General features: G+C 39.9%; 1 protein-coding gene and 1 pseudogene across 20 annotated transcripts in view; both read left to right on the forward strand.

The window, feature by feature from the left end:
- The window catches only part of ICA1 (islet cell autoantigen 1), a 133580-nt gene that overhangs the window by 93355 nt on the left and 19918 nt on the right, over positions 1 to 20307 (forward strand). For 17 of the 19 annotated variants that reach the window (XM_081079935.1, XM_081079934.1, XM_081079928.1 and 14 more), the window contains 4 exons: positions 12386 to 12483; positions 14421 to 14473; positions 17860 to 17922; positions 18035 to 18067. In XM_081079935.1, coding sequence (XP_080936061.1) covers positions 12386 to 12483; positions 14421 to 14473; positions 17860 to 17922; positions 18035 to 18067 — 247 coding nt within the window. The remainder of the gene's footprint in view (positions 1 to 12385; positions 12484 to 14420; positions 14474 to 17859; positions 17923 to 18034; positions 18068 to 20307) is intronic. The other 2 variants (XM_081079929.1, XM_081079940.1) reach the window with 1 other exon arrangement.
- Positions 5536 to 6110, forward strand: LOC308510541 (cleavage and polyadenylation specificity factor subunit 5-like; annotated as a pseudogene). The gene has a single exon. The product of its transcript is annotated as a cleavage and polyadenylation specificity factor subunit 5-like (transcript).

Here is a 20307-nt window from a genome sequence, read left to right on the forward strand (position 1 = left end):
ATGTCAAGATCAGGAAGTGATTTGGGTTCCAAAAGGATTTTAAGAATGGTGAGAGAGAACGGTGGGTTGCCGGGTCGTATCTTTGAGAGGAAAAGACCAGGAAAGAACTAGTTAAATGTTCATCTGGAAGTTACCTTCTTTCTGATTTTTCAGGCAGTTTATATCTCATCACCTTGCTTGGCAAACATTAAAAGCTTTCTTGTGTGTGTGTTTGCCATTAAACACCTCTTTGATTTTGAGATGTTTGTAATGTCACTACACCTACAAAACTACTAAGACAGAAACCCTTTAAGACCCTGGCCCTTTAAATGAAAGTCCCAAAGAGGAACCCCAACACAGTCCACTCACCTTGTGATACACCTGACCTAACTCCAGACAGGACACCTGGCCCTGGGGTTTGTTCTTCATAATCCCTCCGTCAGCTGGCCACATGCTCACTGACGTGCTGCATGAATGCATTCTGAATGTGCCCTTTTTTGGTCTGTTAAAGGGACTGTATCGGGGAGGGGTGACCTTTCATGCCTTATATATCCTCCTTTGTCCAGCCAACTGTTGTGCACACCCTGAACCAGAGCCTCGCTCAGCGCATCGGCAATGCGACCGTTGTGTGTAAAGACTGCATTCCTTCCCTGTGATTTACTGCTGCTTTCAGCACCTTAGGAAGCACCTCTCCGGACCAAGGCAGACTGATTAAAATTAGTACAACTCACCCTATTCACATTTCTTACACAAGCCTGAGCAGAATCCCATGGATTATTTTTTCATAAGGCAAAGGGTTTGAGGGCATGAATGTGCATCAGATTTTATTTTATAACAAATACGACTTCAAAGGCTGTCTTTGGAAAGACAACTGTACATAACACAAATCAGCCAGGTGGAAGACGAAATGACGTCTACCCCAAGTACAATTTAAAAGAAGCTCAGGTTTGGGTTAATTGCATATAAATAAAGCACAATATGAAGTTGAAGTTGTGCCACAAGAATGGGAGAATGCTTATGTGTGTCCCTGACCTCCTGGGCTGAGGAAAATATGGTTCCTTAATGTTTGCCATGATATTTATCCTGCAGAGAGGATCAAGCTGGTTATGTTAGTGGATTTCTGGGCAGAGAATTTAGTAAAAGTTTGATGGAAGTGGTTCAGGACATAATTACAAACATTTTGGACAGATGATTCTCCATTTTCTTTTATACCCCCAGAGTCTTCCTTAAATGATGGTGTACGTAATATTTATGGTTTAATTGTAATACAAACTCTGTAGGAGTAATACAACTGTTAAGGTGTAATGTGATTATGGTAATGTCAAGAATGATGCATCCAGAAATCAACCATATAAACTATGCTTTTATTACCTCTCTTGAATACTATTCCTCTAGGCTTTCAATTATGACATTATATTTGAATCTCAAGCTAGTAGCTAATTATTTTCCTTATATGGACTCAAACCTATATAAAAGAATCCTGTTACTACACAGCCCATCATTGCATAGATAGAGGCACATTGCCTATCATCTTGTATGCCATGAAACATGAAAATGACAACCATTACTACCTTATGTAATACCATCAAGCATGAGGATGTTACCTGACTTAGCAACCCTCTTGTACTAATATATTTTTTTCAATACATACTTTCTAGTTAGAAGATTTTTGATTTGATCAAGTTATCTTTTAATATATATAATTTTCTTCTGAATGGCACTGTCTATTGATAATGGAGCCTTTGAAATTTAAATAGATATTTTCACGATTTATTTGTTGCCTGGATTTACCTAAGCAAATAGCCCCTTAAATGCCTTTTGGGACTCTGGCTGGAAAGAAAACATTTTTTTTTTGGAGAGGTTTGCCAAGCTCTGTTAATGAAAAGCAACCCATTTGTTTTCTTTGCTGCAGGGTGTATTCTGAGTGTGTTGGTAATTGTGCCATTGCAGCTGTATTTCCTGACTGTTAGTTTTATGCTTGATGAAGGATGATAATTAATGTGTTAAACACTCGGTGCATCCTGTTTGGAGGGAAGAGTCTTTTGCTGCAGAATTACAGGGATGTAACTCATGCCCCAGAAGCTCAAGTTTTATTTCTAATGAATGAACCTTTCTCTAGAAAATATATATAGTTCTTTTTCAAAATAATTTTATTGTAAAAGTGAAGTGAGTCTCCACCTCTTACAACTTAAAAAATATCCAAGTCACTATTTTGACATTTTGTGAATATTTTGTGGTAGTGTTTTATGTGACAACAGCTTTTTACGCAGGCCTGATATGACTCTATTGATTCTACTTTTAGTGATATAGTCCTTCATCATTTCAATTTGTGATAGATTTTTGTAGAACTTCAACTTTATGGAAAATTTGGCATTGAAATTTAATATTACAAAATTTTCTAATCTAATCATTGTAACAGCTCACATTTAAAGTAGACAGGCTGTGTTTTCAGTGGTTTCCAATAAAAGAAGCAATGCCATAATCTCATATTTTCAAGCAATATGTATTGATTCCTTAAAATGCTGCTAAGCATATGTAATTCGCATGAGTTAGCATTAATGTGTTAATTTTATACTGATTCCAAATCATCTGGAAATATCTTTCAAATGGTAGAAATTATCAAGTCCTGGGGAAAGGAATGGAATTTTACTAGCCTGTCTTGAAAGCCCTGTCACTTTTTTAGAGAAAGTAATTTAGACTAAGAGTTTAAAGTACTTTTTAAAAAATTAAATGAATGCTGTCTGTAAGAAAGCAGTACTCGTCTTAAATTACTGACTGTCAGATGTGGTCATGTTTGCTTCATCCTTCCAGGATGTCATTTACTTACATATTTCCCCACAGATCCAGAACAGGCAGCAGGAAAAACATAAAAATAAAAATAAAAGAAGCCCTCAAAAGTCAAGTGGCTTTACCCTGAAAAATCTAAAATTCTGTTTGTATCAATGGCCTTTTCGTCCCTATCTGGCTTGCTATCATGTGGGTCGTTAGATGTCTGTACAGAGAATTGAGCGTTGGGCCTTTTGAAGAAGTGGACACACTCATTCGGAACTGGTAGAGAAGAAGGCATGTTCTTCTGTATTTGTATTTTTAAAGAGATCAGAGTGGCTATACTTCATGACAATAGCTGGTGGCAAAGTGTATTCCTATGACGTGCTCATCCAAGGTTTTTGGAAGGGAAGCCAAAAAACAGGATAAAGCATAAAATGGAAGAGTACAAGCTCGGGAGCCAGCCAGAGCTGGCTTTAAATCCACTTTTGCCCCTCCAGTTGTGTGCTGCTGGTGTGGCAATGGTGGTAGTGGTGGCAGGAAGGGTGGCAGCTTGATGGTGGCACCAGTAGCTCCATGGTGGGGTCCAGAAAATAGCCATTGGCTGTATCCACACAGAAGGCTTTGCTGAGGTTGCCAGGTTGCCCAGCCTAGCTTATTTTCTTTTTTTAAAATTAGTTTCAGGTGTGTACAAAACACCATAATGATTAGACATTTATACCCCTCACAAAGTGATAACCACCCCAAGTCTACTACCCATCTGACACCGTACATAGCTGTTACAATACCATTGACCATATTCCCTACGCTTTACATCCTGTGAATGAATATATACATATATATGTATATATTTAATTATAGTTATTCAGTGTCTATATTTAATTATAAACATTCAATATTACTCTACTTCAGCTTCAGGTGTACAACGCAGGGGTCAGGCATTTACACAATCTATGAAGTACTCCCCCTGATAAGTCCAGCACCCATCTGGCACTCTACATGATTTTACAACATTATTGATTATATTCCCCATACTACGTTTCACATCCCTGTGGCTATTTTGTGACTACCACTTTGTACTTTCTAATCCCTTCACCTTCGCCCCCACCCCCCAACTCCCCTCTGATCTAGCAACCATCAGTTTTTTTTTCCTCCATGAAGTTTCCTACTCACCGTTTTCACCCTGGATGATTTGCTTCGCAGTGAGTTTCACAGGCAAGGCTGTAAATGGCAGTGGGGTAGGAGGTCTCTCAGACCTGAGCCAGGTAACCTAACCCACTCCCTCCTGATTCCCACAGATGCTCTGGCAGCTCCATTGCCAACCCTGTCCTTCCTCAGCCCTGCAGGCCAGTCTGGGCTCATGTAATCCCCGCAGGGACATGAGAGTGCAGAGTAGGCCTGCAAGCAGGAAAGGAAGGAGACCCTCCTACCCTACCCCTGCAGCAGGGCTAATTCTAAAAATGCAGTTTGGCTTTGCAATGGGCGCTTAGTCTGTGCCAGATTTCTAACTCTAAGGAAACCTGAATTTGAAAACCTAACTCTGAGCATGTTCAAAAATAACCATTGAAACAGATGTGCCAATGTTCCCTCCTCTCTCTCCTGGGGTCTGAGGCGTAGCACTGTTATATGGAACATCATTCTGGAGACCAAAATGCTTGTAGCTTTCACAATTCAAAAAACATCTTTTTCTAAATTGTGTTTTTCTCAAATACGTATGCCTAACAGCCTTCTTCCACCCACCTCCACATTTCTCAGTTAATCACTTGAACAGTTACCGACAAGCCACATGGCTCCGTAGTTACTTGCTTTGAAAATAAAGCCATAATAGTTTTTATGAAAATTGGGTAAATATCTCTGCAATGCTATTTTAGTTGCCAGTCCCAACATGGCAATTACTCATGGCGCACATCCAGAAGATCCTTTAAGGCTTTCAAGTTTTTTCTCAGTGTCATTACTTTACATAGCACTTAGCAGAACAATTTTTTTTTTCCCCCGAGCTGCTCCAGGCCAGATCATTGCCAACAGCCAACTGGGACATATCCAAATTGCTGGGAAAGGAGGGGGTGGGTAGAGGGGCTAACCAGAGGTGGACAAGCCAGAGTGTGACTGGTCATCAGTTCATTTCTTGTGATGACTGGTATTTGTGCTTCTGGGCAGCCAGCCGGTAGCTCAGGCCCTTCTCACAACAGTGAGTTTGTCTCCACCCCCAACCTCCTCCTATTCCCTAACGCTTCATTGAGGGGAAAGGAAAACATTATCCTTCTGTGGGTCGTTACTCTATAGCCCGGGTACGCTGCTAAGGGTGAGGTGTGGTAATGTCTAGGAGAGTTTGTCATGTTCTGTGTGACTCTAATGTACGCAGTTTGGGTATTATAATTAATAACACTGTTAGGATCAGCACTGACATTTAGAAAGGGAAGTGCATACATTTCAGTTAATCCTCAAAATGACATTGGGAAGGTGGGCATACTTGTTCTTGTTTCCAGGTTTCAGTGAGGAAACTGAAGCTCAGAAAGTTCTAGTAATGTGCCAGAGGACCCATGCTCAGTATGTGGTAGGTCTGGGAACAGACATGCTCATGCCTTGTCTACTCTGTCATGTGGCATTTCTTCCATGTGGCACTTCTGGCCGTGAGGCAGGAGAGCAGGAGAAAGCAGAAGTGCCACCTTTAAAAGGTACAGCTGTAAACTTTCAATTAAAAATAACACTTGGAGCCTCTTGTGCTCTCATGGTAATGGCAGATGGTGGCGCTGAATGGGACGCAGATAACCGCCACGCAAGCTCGCCAGCATGTCCGTGGTGCCACCCAGTTGCTTGCACACTGGTTGGTCCCGAAGTCGGGATGAGGGAGGCGGTCAACCAGTTCGGCAACAAATACATCCAGCAGACCAAGCCCCTCACCTTGAAGCTCACCATTACCTGTACCCTCTTACCCATTATGCTTTTGGCACAAAAGAGCCCCTCTATGAGGACATCTCTGTTGCAGTCAGATTTCAGTGCATGAAAGAGGAATTGCCTAGTGGTGAACTTAACCCAGATGAAGTTGAAGGACTAAAACACTTAATGACAGAGATACTAGGTCATCAAGATGGAGTCCTGCAAGACGGGTCATTGATGACTGCATTGGTAGCTGGAGAGAACAGGTTTTGAACCTCCTCAGTATCCCTATATTCCTGCACATATTAGAAGGAAAATAAGAAGTTGTTTTTGGTTCAACTTCAAGAGAAAGCCTTGTTTGCAGTCCCTAAAAATTACAAGCTGGTAGCTGCACCACTGTTTAATTGTGTGACAATGCACCAGGATACAGACCCATCATTTCTAGTCTCCCTCAGCTTTTGAGCGGCTTCAATTTAATCTACAACTGAATTCCTGCACAGTGGAGAAGTTAAGAAAAGCCGTCCCTGTGAGCACAGCTCTACACAGTGTAGAATAAACATGGTAGAAAAGGTTTTTTTCATTTTATCTCTTTCCCAATCCCTAAATTACCACCTGCTTTCTGTTGTTTGAATAACAAAGTTAATATGAAGAACTAGATAGGGGTGTAAACACGTGATGATGTTTAGTTTGCTTTTGTTTCTACACATTCGTTTTTGTACTACATTAAAGAAAGTGGACTTCTTTCCACTTGTATTATTATTATTTTTTAAATTTCACGTTAAACTTATAAAATGCTTTAAAAAAATAACACTTTGAAGTCTTTGTTTCTAGATGAAAAGATGCTTTTATATGTCCGTCCCTCAGACACCTGGGAACCTGTGATCCTTCCTTTAGAATTTGGAATGAAGTCCTCACAATTCCCTGGACACCTCATGTGAAGGGGACTTCAGTAAATGTCCGTGGCTTGGCTATACAATACTGTTTCTTAACTAGTTGAAGTATTTTAAAGAATTTGAATACCAATTCAAATATTGCTTCTACTTGTTAGTGGCTGAATGGCCTTAAGCAAGTTACTTCACCTGTCCAGGTCAGGAAATCAGGACTACAGTGTTTACCTGGGTTTTGTGAGACGGGTAAAACATGCCGTGCGGTACCTAACACAAGATGAGCCCTTAAGACATCCATAGATTTTTCAAAGTTGTTGATATGAATGCGTATTTTGAGTGCTTACCATGCAGTCCGTGATGTGCAGAAGCATTATCTCAGCTAATTGTCACAATGCCCCAAGAAAGGTATACTTCTCATTAGCTCCATTGTTCTGACATGTAAACAGAGGCCGCAAGGTGTGAAGAGGGACCGTCGTTTCCCCTGTTACAGCACTATGTGATCAATTTCCAAAGTGATACCTTCCCAATACCTATTTTCTCTTATTTTAAAGAATAAGATTGTATATCTTATTTATGATTGCGTTTAGTGTTTTCTAATTTTACTCTTTTTTGCTCTATCGTACAATTCAAAAGTACCTTCTGGTCCTAGAGTAATAGTGTTCCTTGTATAGTGCCTTTGTAAATTCATAACTGCATGTACTTCATGTCCATGGATTTCATAGCTCATACACATCATCATGTCCTCTGCTTTTTATTCCTCATGTGCTACCAATTATACAAACACACACAAACACACACCCAACTGAATCCAGCATCTTCCAAGCATGCCTCACTATTTGGAGCACTTTCATTTCCTTTTGTAGACTGTATTTGGCTCCTTCATATACATACAGTGTAATTAATGGGGAGTAGCATAAGAAAATTAAATGTCATAAAGATTAGAGAAAATGTTATCCAACTGTCAAAGTTAAACATTAAATTGAGGTCATGTATTAGGGCTGGCTTGTGGCCTTTTGTCTGTGAAATTTGTTTTGTGGAGTAGTTTTACTTTCATTCAGATGAATGTTGCTCTTGCTTTTTATTTTCCTAATATAGGAAGTAGTAACTCCCATTATTGTATTAAGCTGTTTCCTTTCTAAGACACTTCTGCAAGCTCCGTCTGTGTGTTTCCTCTGTCACGCTGATCTTATATATTGTGTGCGCTTCCTGAAACCGTTTAAGCATTGATGGAAACTATTAGCGTGTCACTGCAGCCTTAACAGAGAAAGGTTAACTTAGTCTAAAAACATTCTTTCCTCCACAGAGAACTTTGCAGTTTTATAGGATGCTATATTGCTGTTAATAGTGATTTTCACGACCCATTTTAATGGCAGACCTAGTGGGTTTAGGGTTTAAAAACAGAATGCTTTGACATTTCATTTCTGGACATGCGTTTGAATGTGGCTTTCATCAGACAGTGATTCAAAATAGTTCCAGCTGATGGCTGCCTCTCTGTACAGTCAGCCAAATCTCTTAGATTCATTTTGCCTGAGCAGGTGTTTCTGTCACACAGAAAATGCTGTCACCTCTGACTTACACAATGCTACAGGGTTAAGTGTTTTCAGCTGAGTTGTGGACTTTAATCTAAAGAATTCACCTCCACCCTAAGGCCCCAGTGGGGCCTTTTAATCAAACCTTGGGGAGAGCTGTGGTCCAGTCACATCCAGGAACTAATTTTAAGGGAGGAAAGGGACATGATTTGTCCTCCATGATGTTTCAGAGTTCTTTCTAAGCCTCTGTATCTCTTCAATGTGTACCATCTTTATAAGAAACAAGTTCCATATGTGTTGTGGTATTTTTCCCTGCCGTATAGAGGAGTACTTAGTTAGCTTAGTTTGATCTAAAACACATCCTTACTTTAAGAAATGCCTGGGGAGGGAGATGAGGGTAAAGGGGATCAAATATATGGTGATGGAAGGAGAACTGACTCTGGGTGGTGAACACACAATGGGATTTATAGATGATGTAATACAGAATTGTACACCTGAAATTATATAATTTCAATAACAATTGTCACCCCAATAAATAAATTAAAAAAGAAAAAAAAAAATGCCTCTTGAAAATGTTTTAAAATTGACTGTGGTGATGGTTGCACAGCTCTGTGACTATACGAACAACCATTGAGTGGTGCACTTAAATGGGTGAATTCTATGGTAGGTGAGTTGTATCTCAGTAAAGCTGATACACACACACGAATCCCCTTGGTTCAAAATTCTAATATTTAATAAACAAGCCCATGTGCTCAGTATTATTTTTGCTCGTGGTTTCATAAACCTTTTCTTATTATTTTTTTGAGTCTTTGAATTTTCTAGCTAGAGAGCTGTCACGTTTGCAGTTTAACCTTATGTACAGTAATTTATCAACCAGCAAGTACCTATTTAGCATCTCTTTTGAGTGGCAACAGCCAACTTATTAAAGGGACATCGGTAATAGTAGGAAGAGAGGGGCACATATTAATAATAAATTAAAGTAGCAATTGGAACTGCAGCCACTCTGTTGCTGAAGCACAATAGTGACTGGACTGTGATTGTGGTGACAGGGCGCCAACAATTGAGTCCCTGCTAATGGCCTAACAGGGGTAGGGGGTGAAAAGAAGGAAGGAGTGGTTTACATTACAAAGGGATTGTCTGAGAGCTGTTCAAGTGTGGTTATGAGGGGAGGTCAGGCTGGAGACAGAAGGAATGATAACCAAGGAGCTGTCAAGGCCATCTCAGGGGCTTAAGCAAGCGCTGTGGCCGAGAGACACGGCCGGCTGAGAGCAGACGTGTCCTGGCCCTGCCTAGTGCTGATTGATTAAAAGGAAATGCAAGGAGAAGATAATGGAGCAAACCAGGAGGCCTGGACAAGGGTCACAGAATCGAAAAGTGAGTCTCAGCCATGGAACCTTGGCTGAAAATACTCCTGGCTTCCCTTTGGCCAGCATTGGACCACTCTTTGGGGGAGTAAACCTGCTTGACGGGGTGTGTGTGTGTGTGTGTGTGTGTGTGTGTGTGTGTGTGAATAAAGTGCTGTGATTGGCAGATCTATTGAAAAGAGTCAGTCCCTGACATCTGTTGCACTCCTCCTTATAGTTGCACACTTCCAAAATATACACACGCACACACATGTTCCCAGCTTTCACCAGATGCTTTGGGGGTGTATGATTTAAAAAGAAAAAGAACATGTAGACTACAGTCCATATTCCAATTGCCTCATTTGTTCCATACTGTTGTTTATAGCATTTTCCCCTCCACCAAGGATCATGGATTCCATTGAGTTAGCGTGTATTACAGACAGAAAGAGCAAAAGAATATCATGAAACTAATGAGGCAAAATGTTCAACGTTGATGAATGTGGGTAAAGGAGTGTTCTGCCTGTGTGACCCTTGCTGACTTCTCTATCCCAGTCTCATAAGTCTTGTCCACTTGCCCACTGTCCTACAGCCCCCGTGACATTCTTTGTGTTCCTCAGACAGGCCAAGCTAGTCCTACCTTGAGGCCTTTGCACTCAGGGCCTCCCCTATTCCCTGAGCTACATACACATGGCTAGCTCCTACATTTCATTTAGCTCTCAGTTCAAATGTCAATTCCAAGAGAGGACATTCCTGTTAACTGAAGCAATGACCTAACCACTTTCTATCCCCCTATTTTAATGTTTTCTGCCTAGACCCCTCACTAGCTGATAATTTTGCCAATCATGTTCACCAGTGTATATCCTCAGCACCCACAAACCAGCGCCTAGCACTTGTAGGTGCACAAAAATTAGTTGTTGACTGAATGTACTAGACATATAAATGTCTAGAAATAGGGAGTCATTAGAAAGATGGCAATGTCTTATGATGTGCTTTGTTCAAGAAAAGGCTTCAGATCTCCAATCAGGGGACACGTATTCCATGAGAAAACCTTGGCCCTACGTTAGAATAATGGTGAATAAATACACATGTATGTATTTTAATTTAATATTAAACATTTAAGGTATATAATTGTTTTTTACATTCTCCACCCTAATAAAGAGTGTTTTTGATTATAAAATACCTACACAAATTATATTGGTTAAGAGGACATCTATTGTTTATAAAATATATACGTGTATTTATTTATATATATACATACACAGTGACTCCAAGTATGTAAGTGGTATTAATATGACCAAAAAAAAGGAAACATATGAAAATAATAACCCATTATTTGGGAGAAATGAAATTATGAGTAATTTTTCTTCTAAAAAATTTCCAAGCATTCTACATATGGTTCTACTATTTTTATAATTAAAAAAAATATTTTTAAGAGACAAAACACAATACAGGATAGATATAATCAAATATTAAAACTGTAAATGCAGTTTGAAGATGGAAGGACTTTCTTGAATTTGGCGTGCTTATTGCATATAGCTTTGTGGAAAATGGTGGTAATTGACCTGAGTTTTGCGAAGATCAATAGACTTTTGAGGGTGAGCAGATAGGTAGGGAGAGCTTTTTTCATCAAGAAGCAGAATGAACAAAGATAGGAAAGGAGCAAGTATGGTGGCACATAGGAGACTGAGGATACAGGCCTCACTGAATGAAAAGCTCACATTTGGGGCTTAGTGGGATGTGATCTGGGAGAGTAAGATAGAACCACATTTTAGAAGATCTTTAAAACTGGGCAGAGAGGTTTAGACTAGAAGTGAAAAGAAATAAGGAACTACCTACTATAGGTTCTCGAAAAAAAGGGCAACATGATGGCCTGGGTGTTTTAGGAAAATTATTCTGTGCAAGGAGTGAAACAGAGCTGGCAGCTAGGAGGGGTGATACCAGGGTCTATTCTGTCTGGTATCCATGGCAGACACCAAAGGTGGTCACAGCTGTGCTCTGCTGAGACTCGGCCCGCAGACCATCTTCATCCAGCCCTCCAGTCAGTCACCACTAATCAGTCGGAGCTGGCATATGACTTCATTGCCTTCTTCTGTGTGTGCTGCCATACTAGAGCAGTGGAAAATAGGAAGAATGAAGGCAAGAGAAGAGCTGTGAAGGCCCAAAGGATGGACTTTAATAGTTCTGAGAACAGAAGCGGGATAAATACCTTGAAATATTTCTTTTGTATTTGTAGGTTTGCCTTTTAATTAGAGCCTGAAATAGAGATCTTTTTGTATCACTTCATTATTCAGTTGTGATAGAAATGTTTGTTGCTTTTTCGGGCTTTGTCAGTGGTACACAGTTTCTAGGCACTTGCTTTCTAAAAACTTTTTGCTTAAATATTTAATAAACCTCAAGAACAGTAACCCCAAGTAATTATGTGCCATTAAAAGATCCCCCCCACTTAATCTACAAAGATTTAGATGTACCTGTTCTGTCCACTTGTGGGAGTTTACTTGTTGAAATATGTTAAGCCCCTGTTTGTTTTTGTTTGTTTTTAAGATTTTTGTCTTCTCTTGTTTTTTAAAAGCTGTTTTTAGATTGTGAAATAGTAAGCAGAATGAAAAATAAAATGACATTCTCTCATCTTTGGGGGAGAAAAATCTTCTACTCTGTCAGTGTGTGGGCTGCAAACAGGACAGAATGTTTATCTTAGCTGCATGTTAAAGATGGAAAATAAAGTTAGCAATAGCCAAAAGGCCTTCTTTTGAATAACTTATCGCAAAAGGGAAAACATAAATCTAGTGGCAAAACAACTCTCCTTTCTAGGCTAGTATTTCTTGGATGGGTCTGAGAACATATAAAATTCCATTTCTGTCCATTTGATTGGTTCACATTAACCTTCCCAAACCTCTCATGCAAGGTTTGGTTGTTGGGACCAGTGGCAGTTGCATTTTTTAATTGATGATCTTCCTTTTTCTTTTGTTCTTTTTTTCCTTTTTATTATCTATGGCTCGTGATCAAGAGCTTACAAGACCCTATGAAAAAACTGGTTGAGAAGGAAGAAAAGAAAAAGATCACCCAGCAAGAGAGTGCAGAGGCTGCAGCAGAGGGGCCGAGCCAGTAAGTCACAGGCTTCTTCTCTTGGCAAAATCTTTCTTCCCCCAGGTAAGGGCAGTGCGGTGCTCGCTGGCCACGTCTGCCGAGGCCTCAGACCCACGGTGGTTGCTCTCCTCCCTCACATCTCAGAGTAGATGTATTAAAATTGAGACCAAACACGCCCAGCACATGTCCCTACTAGACTAGGACCCACCCCAGTAAGAGACCCATTTCTGGGGCACTCAAAAGGGACCCACGTGTAGAAGTCAAGTGGGGCAGGAAAGGGCAGTGTCCTCAGTGCCACCGGCGTCTCTGTCTTGTGGCTTCAGCCCCAGCTTTCCGCTGGTTTTCTGGACCCTATCTGGTCTTTTTTGTTACCATCCCTTACAAGATCCTGTCCTAGATAGGAAATCCCCCAGCTTTTCTCTCAAAGAAGGAAATAACCTATGAAATTGCCTCATCACTCATATGATACTTAGGTGTTCTCATACAAAAGTGTTGGGCCTTGACATTTTGTTTCCTACTCTTCAGAGCTTCTGTTTTCTCCTTTGTGAAGCAGAGAGCAGCTGTGAGTACAGGAAGTGACTGCTCCATCTTCGTTTCTTACCTCTTTACAAAGAAGGCACTGCCAGTCGTTTTAAATACTTAGAGAAATTGTCAACCTATATGGTGCATGGCTCCTAATCGGCATACAGCAAGGAGAAAGTTTGAATGTGAATCTATGTGTTTTTCTTCTGAGATGTCATAGCCTGCAGGAATGGCATTAATCTTGAACAGGCTGACCTAGGAAACCAAAATAGATCACCTTACCATTTGCTGTACTTCTTCCACAGAAAAAAATTTAAATGGCAGTCTTATGGCAAAGCAGCCTTATATTTTTACTGTTTCTAAATAAAGTTTCTGTACTTCTTTGTCCCACAGAAATATTTGCTACCAATACCAGCCCTTATTTTGTTTAAAACAAATGCTAGAAAATGTCTTGAGTGCAGAACGAAGACAAGTTTACACTGTAGGAAGACTGTAGAATGTGATCTCAGTGTAGCACAGTTGACTATATTGGGGGAACCAGTTTAGCATATTCATGGTAATGCTAACCATCATTTAGTGAGCACCTACTATGTACTAGGCACAATGCTAAGTGCTTTATTTATGTTATCCAAACTCATTCTAGTGGTAACCTTTCAGGTAATCAGTGTTGCATTTCCCTACTGTGTGAATGATGGAAGTGAGACTCAGGTTATGGGACTGCCCACCGTCCCTGGTGTAGGAAGAGGCAGAGCCTGGAATGATTCCTGGCACCTTCTTTTCATCATATATGTTACTACAATCACAATAAAGCATTAGCCTTTACTCAGAAGACAACCACACAAGATTGTCTTGATTAATTTTAACTAATTTTAGATTTCTCCTTTCTCTTAGTACTTCATTTTTAAAAACTCAAAAAGTGTAACCCAGTAACGATGTAAAAAGGCAATAAAAATGTAACAAGGAGGGAGGCACCCACTGGGTCTCAGGGTATTGATGTATCTCTGCTGTGATCTTACCCATGTATAGTAAGGGTTGAGTAGGTGACAGTTGTCTGGGTTTGAGCGTGATCCTGCTTTCTACCTTTCCTATAACGCCAGGAATCAGAATAAAGACCTGCTTGCCCATTGGTTTTTTAACTATGTTTTTAAAAGTGATAACTGTATCTATCTTAGTTATATCTAACTGCCCACCTAGATATTTACAAAATATGTGCCATACGATGAAACCAAAGTCAAATGTTAAGACACTGCTAACCAGCCTTGGGATAGGAGAAAGCCAGTAAATGTGTTTCTTTTTCAAAAAAGTATATAGCCTGTAAACGACTGTACGTTCACCATGTGTGCGTGTGTGTATGCAGTAATAGATATCGTACAGAAAATCTGACTGTATCATAAATACATTTTTAGAATTAAACTTTTTTTCTTAATTTTAAGGTTGATTTCATTAGAGGAAGAACACCAGCATATGGAATCCTCTAGTTTTAAGAGTAAGTTTTGGTTTTTATTTACAATTGCTTCTGAAATACTACTGCTCAACAGCCAATTCATTGTCTTTTTTGGCAAACTCCTCCTGAGCCTTTCTTCTTTTCCAACTGAGAAAATGCTGTATTAATTTGCTTCCTATAGTGTCGGTTTTAAATTTTCGTAGATCAATAATGTCAAACCTATAGTGTTATTGAGAGAAATTGTGTATTTTGAACTAGGAAGTAGCATTGCTAGTCACCGCAGCAGCAGCCGGTCAGAAGCTCCATAACTGAGACTTGGCAGACAGCTATTAGTTCTTTTATAACAGATGATAACATTTCTGCTATTACCATTACTAGTTCTAAGTGCCATTTGGGCTGTACAGATAGTTTTAATGAGATTACATGGTTACATCGAGGGAGTTTAGTTTTCATTGTGTTGTGGGGTGGGTATTGGTCTTTGTCGGGAACAGATGGGGAGAGCTCAGACACGGCTCTTCCAAGTGATTCCTAGGCCCGTTCTGTCATGAGTGACACCGGGTCCCTCTGGTATACCACCTCTCATGTGGCCAGAAAAGGGAACAGAGCATTAGTAGATGATGCCATGTGCTGTAAATGGCTTGTCAGCTATCCCTGTCTCCTGCCATTCCTGCCAGTTCTTTCATTGTTTCTTCTTCTCATTGAGGAGTAGAGAGAATGGTAAATTGAGGATAGAACTAAGGTGTTCTGTAATGCTGAGCCTTTCACTGGAACTTGAAATCCTTGGAGATGCAGGGGAAAGTTTTACAGGTGATATGAAGAGAACTAAAATCACTCCAACCCTCTGTTCAGCCTGGCCTTTCTAGGGGACGTATCCGCCTCTGCCATTTGCTCCAGCAGGCAGTCTTTACAGGAGATAGGAGGAGGCAGAATAGACCCTGGAACTTCCATCCTTTTCCTCCACCCTCTATCTTTCTTCTGTTTTTGTTCCTATTTTTTCAACCATTTTGCTTCACCTGTTTCATTCTTCTCTTACTTACTGCTTCATTTGTTTTTCCCCCATCCACCTTTCAACAGAAAAAAAAAAAAAACTCACTTTTTTGCCTCTCTAGCAACGTTAACCATTCATGTTTTTACGTCTTCACGTACGTACTTGTTCTTTTGTTCACCAGAAGTTTATTGAGCGCTCTCTCTGTGGTGGGCACAGCACTGGGCTCTGGGCTCTGGGCATACACCATCCCTTGCGGGAGTCGAACTGGCAACCTTGTGGTTGAGAGGATGCGCTCCAACCACCTGAGCCATCTGGGAGCTCATCAGACATACTCAGACCCATTCTAAGATGGGACTTGCAATCAAAAGAGTAATCTAGGAATTACGCAAATCATTGGGCAACTCCATCTTCGGTGAGCGCTGCAAGGTCTATGGGCACACTTGATAAGGATATCTCACCTGTCTGAAGGATCAGGAAACTAGCTAAGTCATGGGCTGTTGCAAGACCTGTCAAAACAAAAGAAACAACCTGGGAAAAGATTACAAGCAAGGAAGGACCAGGAGATGGTCCAAAGAACAGTGTTCTGGAGCATGAGGGAGAGAGCAAATGGCTGAAGAAGGAAGAGGCAGGCTGGGCGGATCTTGTTGGCCCTGTAAGAGCTCTCCAACTGTGCTGATTCACACCTTCCAGCCTCAGTTTCCCTCGGGTACCAACAGCATGAGTCATGTTGTGGGAATCTAGGTAATCCAATAGAAAAGTTTTACTTCCTTAGGAAAATGTAAACTCCAGTTCATTATATTTGCGTCTATATAAATCATATATTCCGGCAATATGTGATGATACAGGGGTAGCACATTTTCTTTGTGCACTATGTCCATTTGCTTTTGATGTTTGCATAATATTTGAGACTGTAAATGTTGATCATCTTGTTTTATATATACACAGAATGGAACCCATTAAAATGAAGTGTCATCTTTTATTCTGTGACCTGCAGAAAGTCTAATGTACATATGAGCAAACCAAGTTTCTTTTTTTTTTTTTATTGGGGAAGGGGAACAGGACTTTATTGGGGAACAGTGTGTACTTCCAGGACTTTTTTCCAAGTCAAGTTGTTGTCCTTTCAATCATAGTTGTGGAGGGTGCCATTCAGCTTCAAGTTGTTGTCCTTTCGGTCTTAGTCGTGGAGGGCACAGCTCAGCTCCAGGTCCAGTTGCCGTTTTCTAGTTGCAGGGGGCACAGCCCACCATCTCTTGCAGGAGTCGAACCGGCAACCTTGTGGTTGAGAGGATGCGCTCCAACTACCTGAGCCATCTGGGAGCTCAGCGGCAGCTCAGCTCAAGGTGCCGTGTTCAATCTTAGTTGCAGGGGGCGGAGCCCACCATCCCTTGTGGGACCCGAGGAATTGAACTGGCAACCTTGTGGTTGAGAGCCTACTGGCCCATGTGGGAATCAAACTGGCAGCTTTTGGAGTTAGGAGCATGGAGCTCTAACTGCCTGAGCCACCGGGCTGGCCCCAGCAAACCAAGTTTTAAGGCTGTACTATTGTGTATGTGTGTGTGTATATTTACACATACACACAGGTGCAAGCTTTATTGTTTAAAGCAGTTTTTGATTCCCAGCAAAATTGGGCAGAAGATACAGATTTCCCATATACCTCCTGCCCACTCTGCACAGCCTCCCCCATTATCTACATCGCCAACCAGAGGGGTGCATTTGTTACAAGTGATGAACCAACATTGACACATCTTATCACCCAAATTCCGTAGTTTACATTAGAGTTCACTCTTGGTGTTGTACAGTCTATGGGTTTTGACAAGTACATAATGACACGTATCCACAATTGCAGGATCATACAGGATAGATTTACTGTTCTAAAAATAATCCCTGTGACTTCACTTATTCATCTCTCTTGCCCACCACACCCCTGGAAACCACCAATCTTTTTATTGTCTCCATAGTTTTGCTTTTTCCAGAAGGTTGTATAGTTGGAATCATGTAGTGTGTAAGCTTTTCAGATTGGCTTCTTTCACTCAGTAGTCTGCCCTTTTATTTTAGCCAGGTCCATATAGCTAAAGTTCATTAGCACTGTCAAGTAATAGTCAATTACTTAAGTCACTCATTTGTCCCTGGAAGGAGAATTGTTAGATCAGTATCATATATAATATATACATATATAATATATTATTTATTTATTTATTTATTTATTTATTTATTCATTTATTTTTAACAAACAAAGCAAAGACTCAGGGCTGGTAACTCAGCACTCATTGAGAGCCAACAGCTGGCGTAAAACGTAGTCTGAGGACTTCTGCTTTTGCATGAATGAGTTTGTGGATGCCATTTCTTCCTGAAGCTTGTGTTTTTCTCACACTGTAATAGTACGTATAAATATGCACACCATTCTGAACTGGTGATAACCTATTGTACATTATATTTACAGCTGAAGAAGGAAAACGTGTTTTATCAGCCTTAGACAAAAGCTCTACACATCATGCATGCTCAGGTAATCTAGATGAAAGAAAACGACTCAATTTTAATAATTTGACTCAAACTCCTTACAAAATACAACTAACTCATAGTTTTGTTTTCTTTTCCCTCCTCTACTGGACTGATAGATGAACTATTAAACATGAAACCTGAGGAAGGTGGTAAGATTTATGCATTTCTTTGAGATTATAATTTGTTTAATTTTTTAATACTTTTTTTTTTTCAGGCAGGAAAATGTAATGATTATCTTTTGAATAGCTTTGTATTCCCAAGCAAATTTTTTTAGGTGACTGTCATTTGTCCTTATAAATGACTTTAAATATGCTCAAGCACAAGTTAGTATGCATTCCTCTGTCATCCTTAGTATATTAATTTCACAGTGTTCAAATTACTAAAGTTACGATGTCAAAAGTTGTGTATTACAGTAGGAAAAACATGGCTTTCAGAATCAGACAGGCCTGGATTTGAATACTGGGTCCACCATAAATGATCTGTATGGCCTTATTTGCTTTATACTTGAACTTTCTCAGCCTCGGTTCTCATTTGTGAAATGGAACCAATAACAACAATCTTGTTGGGCTATTGTCCAGATTGGAGATCATGTATGTAAATGGTCTTTCATGGTCTCTGACATAGGGATACTCTTCAAATGGTAAGCAGTGGAGATAGTACGACCAGAATTGTTGTTCTGGTGGTAGTTAAATGCAGAAGGAGAGTTTGCTGGCTAGGCCCCACACCCAAGTTCACCAGACCTAAAAATAATTTACTGAATAACCCTCCAAATGAGAATTCAGAACAATGGATATGTTTAAGACATGCATCGTCTTAATTAATCCCAAGAAAGTGAGTGTGTTCAACCTGGTCATAACCTTTGCTCTCCATCCTCCCAAGGGCTTACTTCTAATGATTTACCGGGAGTCCAAAATATCCCTGAGATTCTGAGCTGAACTCTAGAGTCCCCTTTTTCCTGGGTGGCAGGCACGTACTCTGCCCTGGAGACCAGGTTTCTTACAGGACTAAAAATGAGCCAAGGTCATCCTATCAGCTCCAGTTAACAAGAGCCAATGACTTTCTTGACTCATTCTGTGCTTGATTTTGCTTTAATTCCCAGAGTATGAGAAAAAGAAAATCTAGAAATCAAAGGGCATTGGTTGAAGTTTTTTTCAAAAACGAAAAGGCAGCAGATCTCTGGCATTAAGTTTCTAGGGCTTAGGAATATAAACTTGAGGGCAGAAACCTGTTTTCCTTATTAATTTCTCGTTCTATGCAGCACACCGTGTACTATTTCATGAATGTCCATGTGTATTTTATCAGGATGACTGCTTATTTATGGATACTAAAATCACACCAGGTTATAAAAAGTAACAAGCAAGTAGTTAATGAAGACTGCCATTTTTATAAAGACTGCCATTTTTCTCTATTTTCATAAAGAACTTGTCCTCCTTGGTGTAAGGATAGAGTGTTTTGATGGAATAAAGCGGGGTTTTTTTTGTTTTTTGTTTTACAAATTATTTTTGGAAAGGGAAATATTTCGGATTTACATAGTTGAGATTAAAGGCTATAATATAATAAGCACTAGCTACCCATAACCCAGTTTTAGCAAATCTTAACATTCAACTAATGTATTTATAATCATACATGCTTCAACTTATTTGATAGGAAGATTGTTATTTGTTCTATGCCCAACCTCCTATGTATGCAGTTTGCTCTTTGATTTTTTTATCTCCTATTTAATTTGATTTTTTTTGAATAGGTGGTATATTCACATTGGTACAAAACAACAAAATGATGAAATGTAAACAGTAAAAAAATCTCACATTCACGTTCCTGCCCCTCACTCTCCTCTCTATTCCAACCCCCACGCCGGATACCCCCGGCAGTGTATTCTTCTAACATTATTTTTACATAGACACAAGCAAATATGAGTCTATATTCTCTTGTTTCCCCCTTCTTACAAGAAAAGCTTTTTGATTTTGGATTTTGACTTTTTTTAACTTAGTAATAATGGTGTGTACAACACTAACCCAGTAACCATGCATTTCTTCGCAGAATTAAATCAGAAACGCTCCTTCTTGAGATACATGCTTACTTTCATAAGCTTCCCCCAAAGCATGTGCTGAGAAACATTGGAATGAGATTGATATCTTCCTACTTATTTTAAACAACTTTTGCCTCATTGGTTTATAGTTACAGTCTCTGTTTCATAGAATAGCAAATCATATCCTTTTTTTGAGCTCTGAATTTAACTCTAAAGAGAGAGATGAATGTGCTGTTTCCCCAAATGTGTATTTTTTTTCTCCAGCAGAAAAATTGATTTAAAAATTTTCTCAGTTAAATGCAATGTCACATAATTTCTCCTTTCTCTTTATCACTGCCAACCCACAAAGCCCTTCTTTAGGCA

Source organism: Rhinolophus hipposideros, assembly GCF_964194185.1.
Source record: "Rhinolophus hipposideros genome assembly, chromosome: 18".
NCBI lineage: Eukaryota > Metazoa > Chordata > Mammalia > Chiroptera > Rhinolophidae > Rhinolophus > Rhinolophus hipposideros.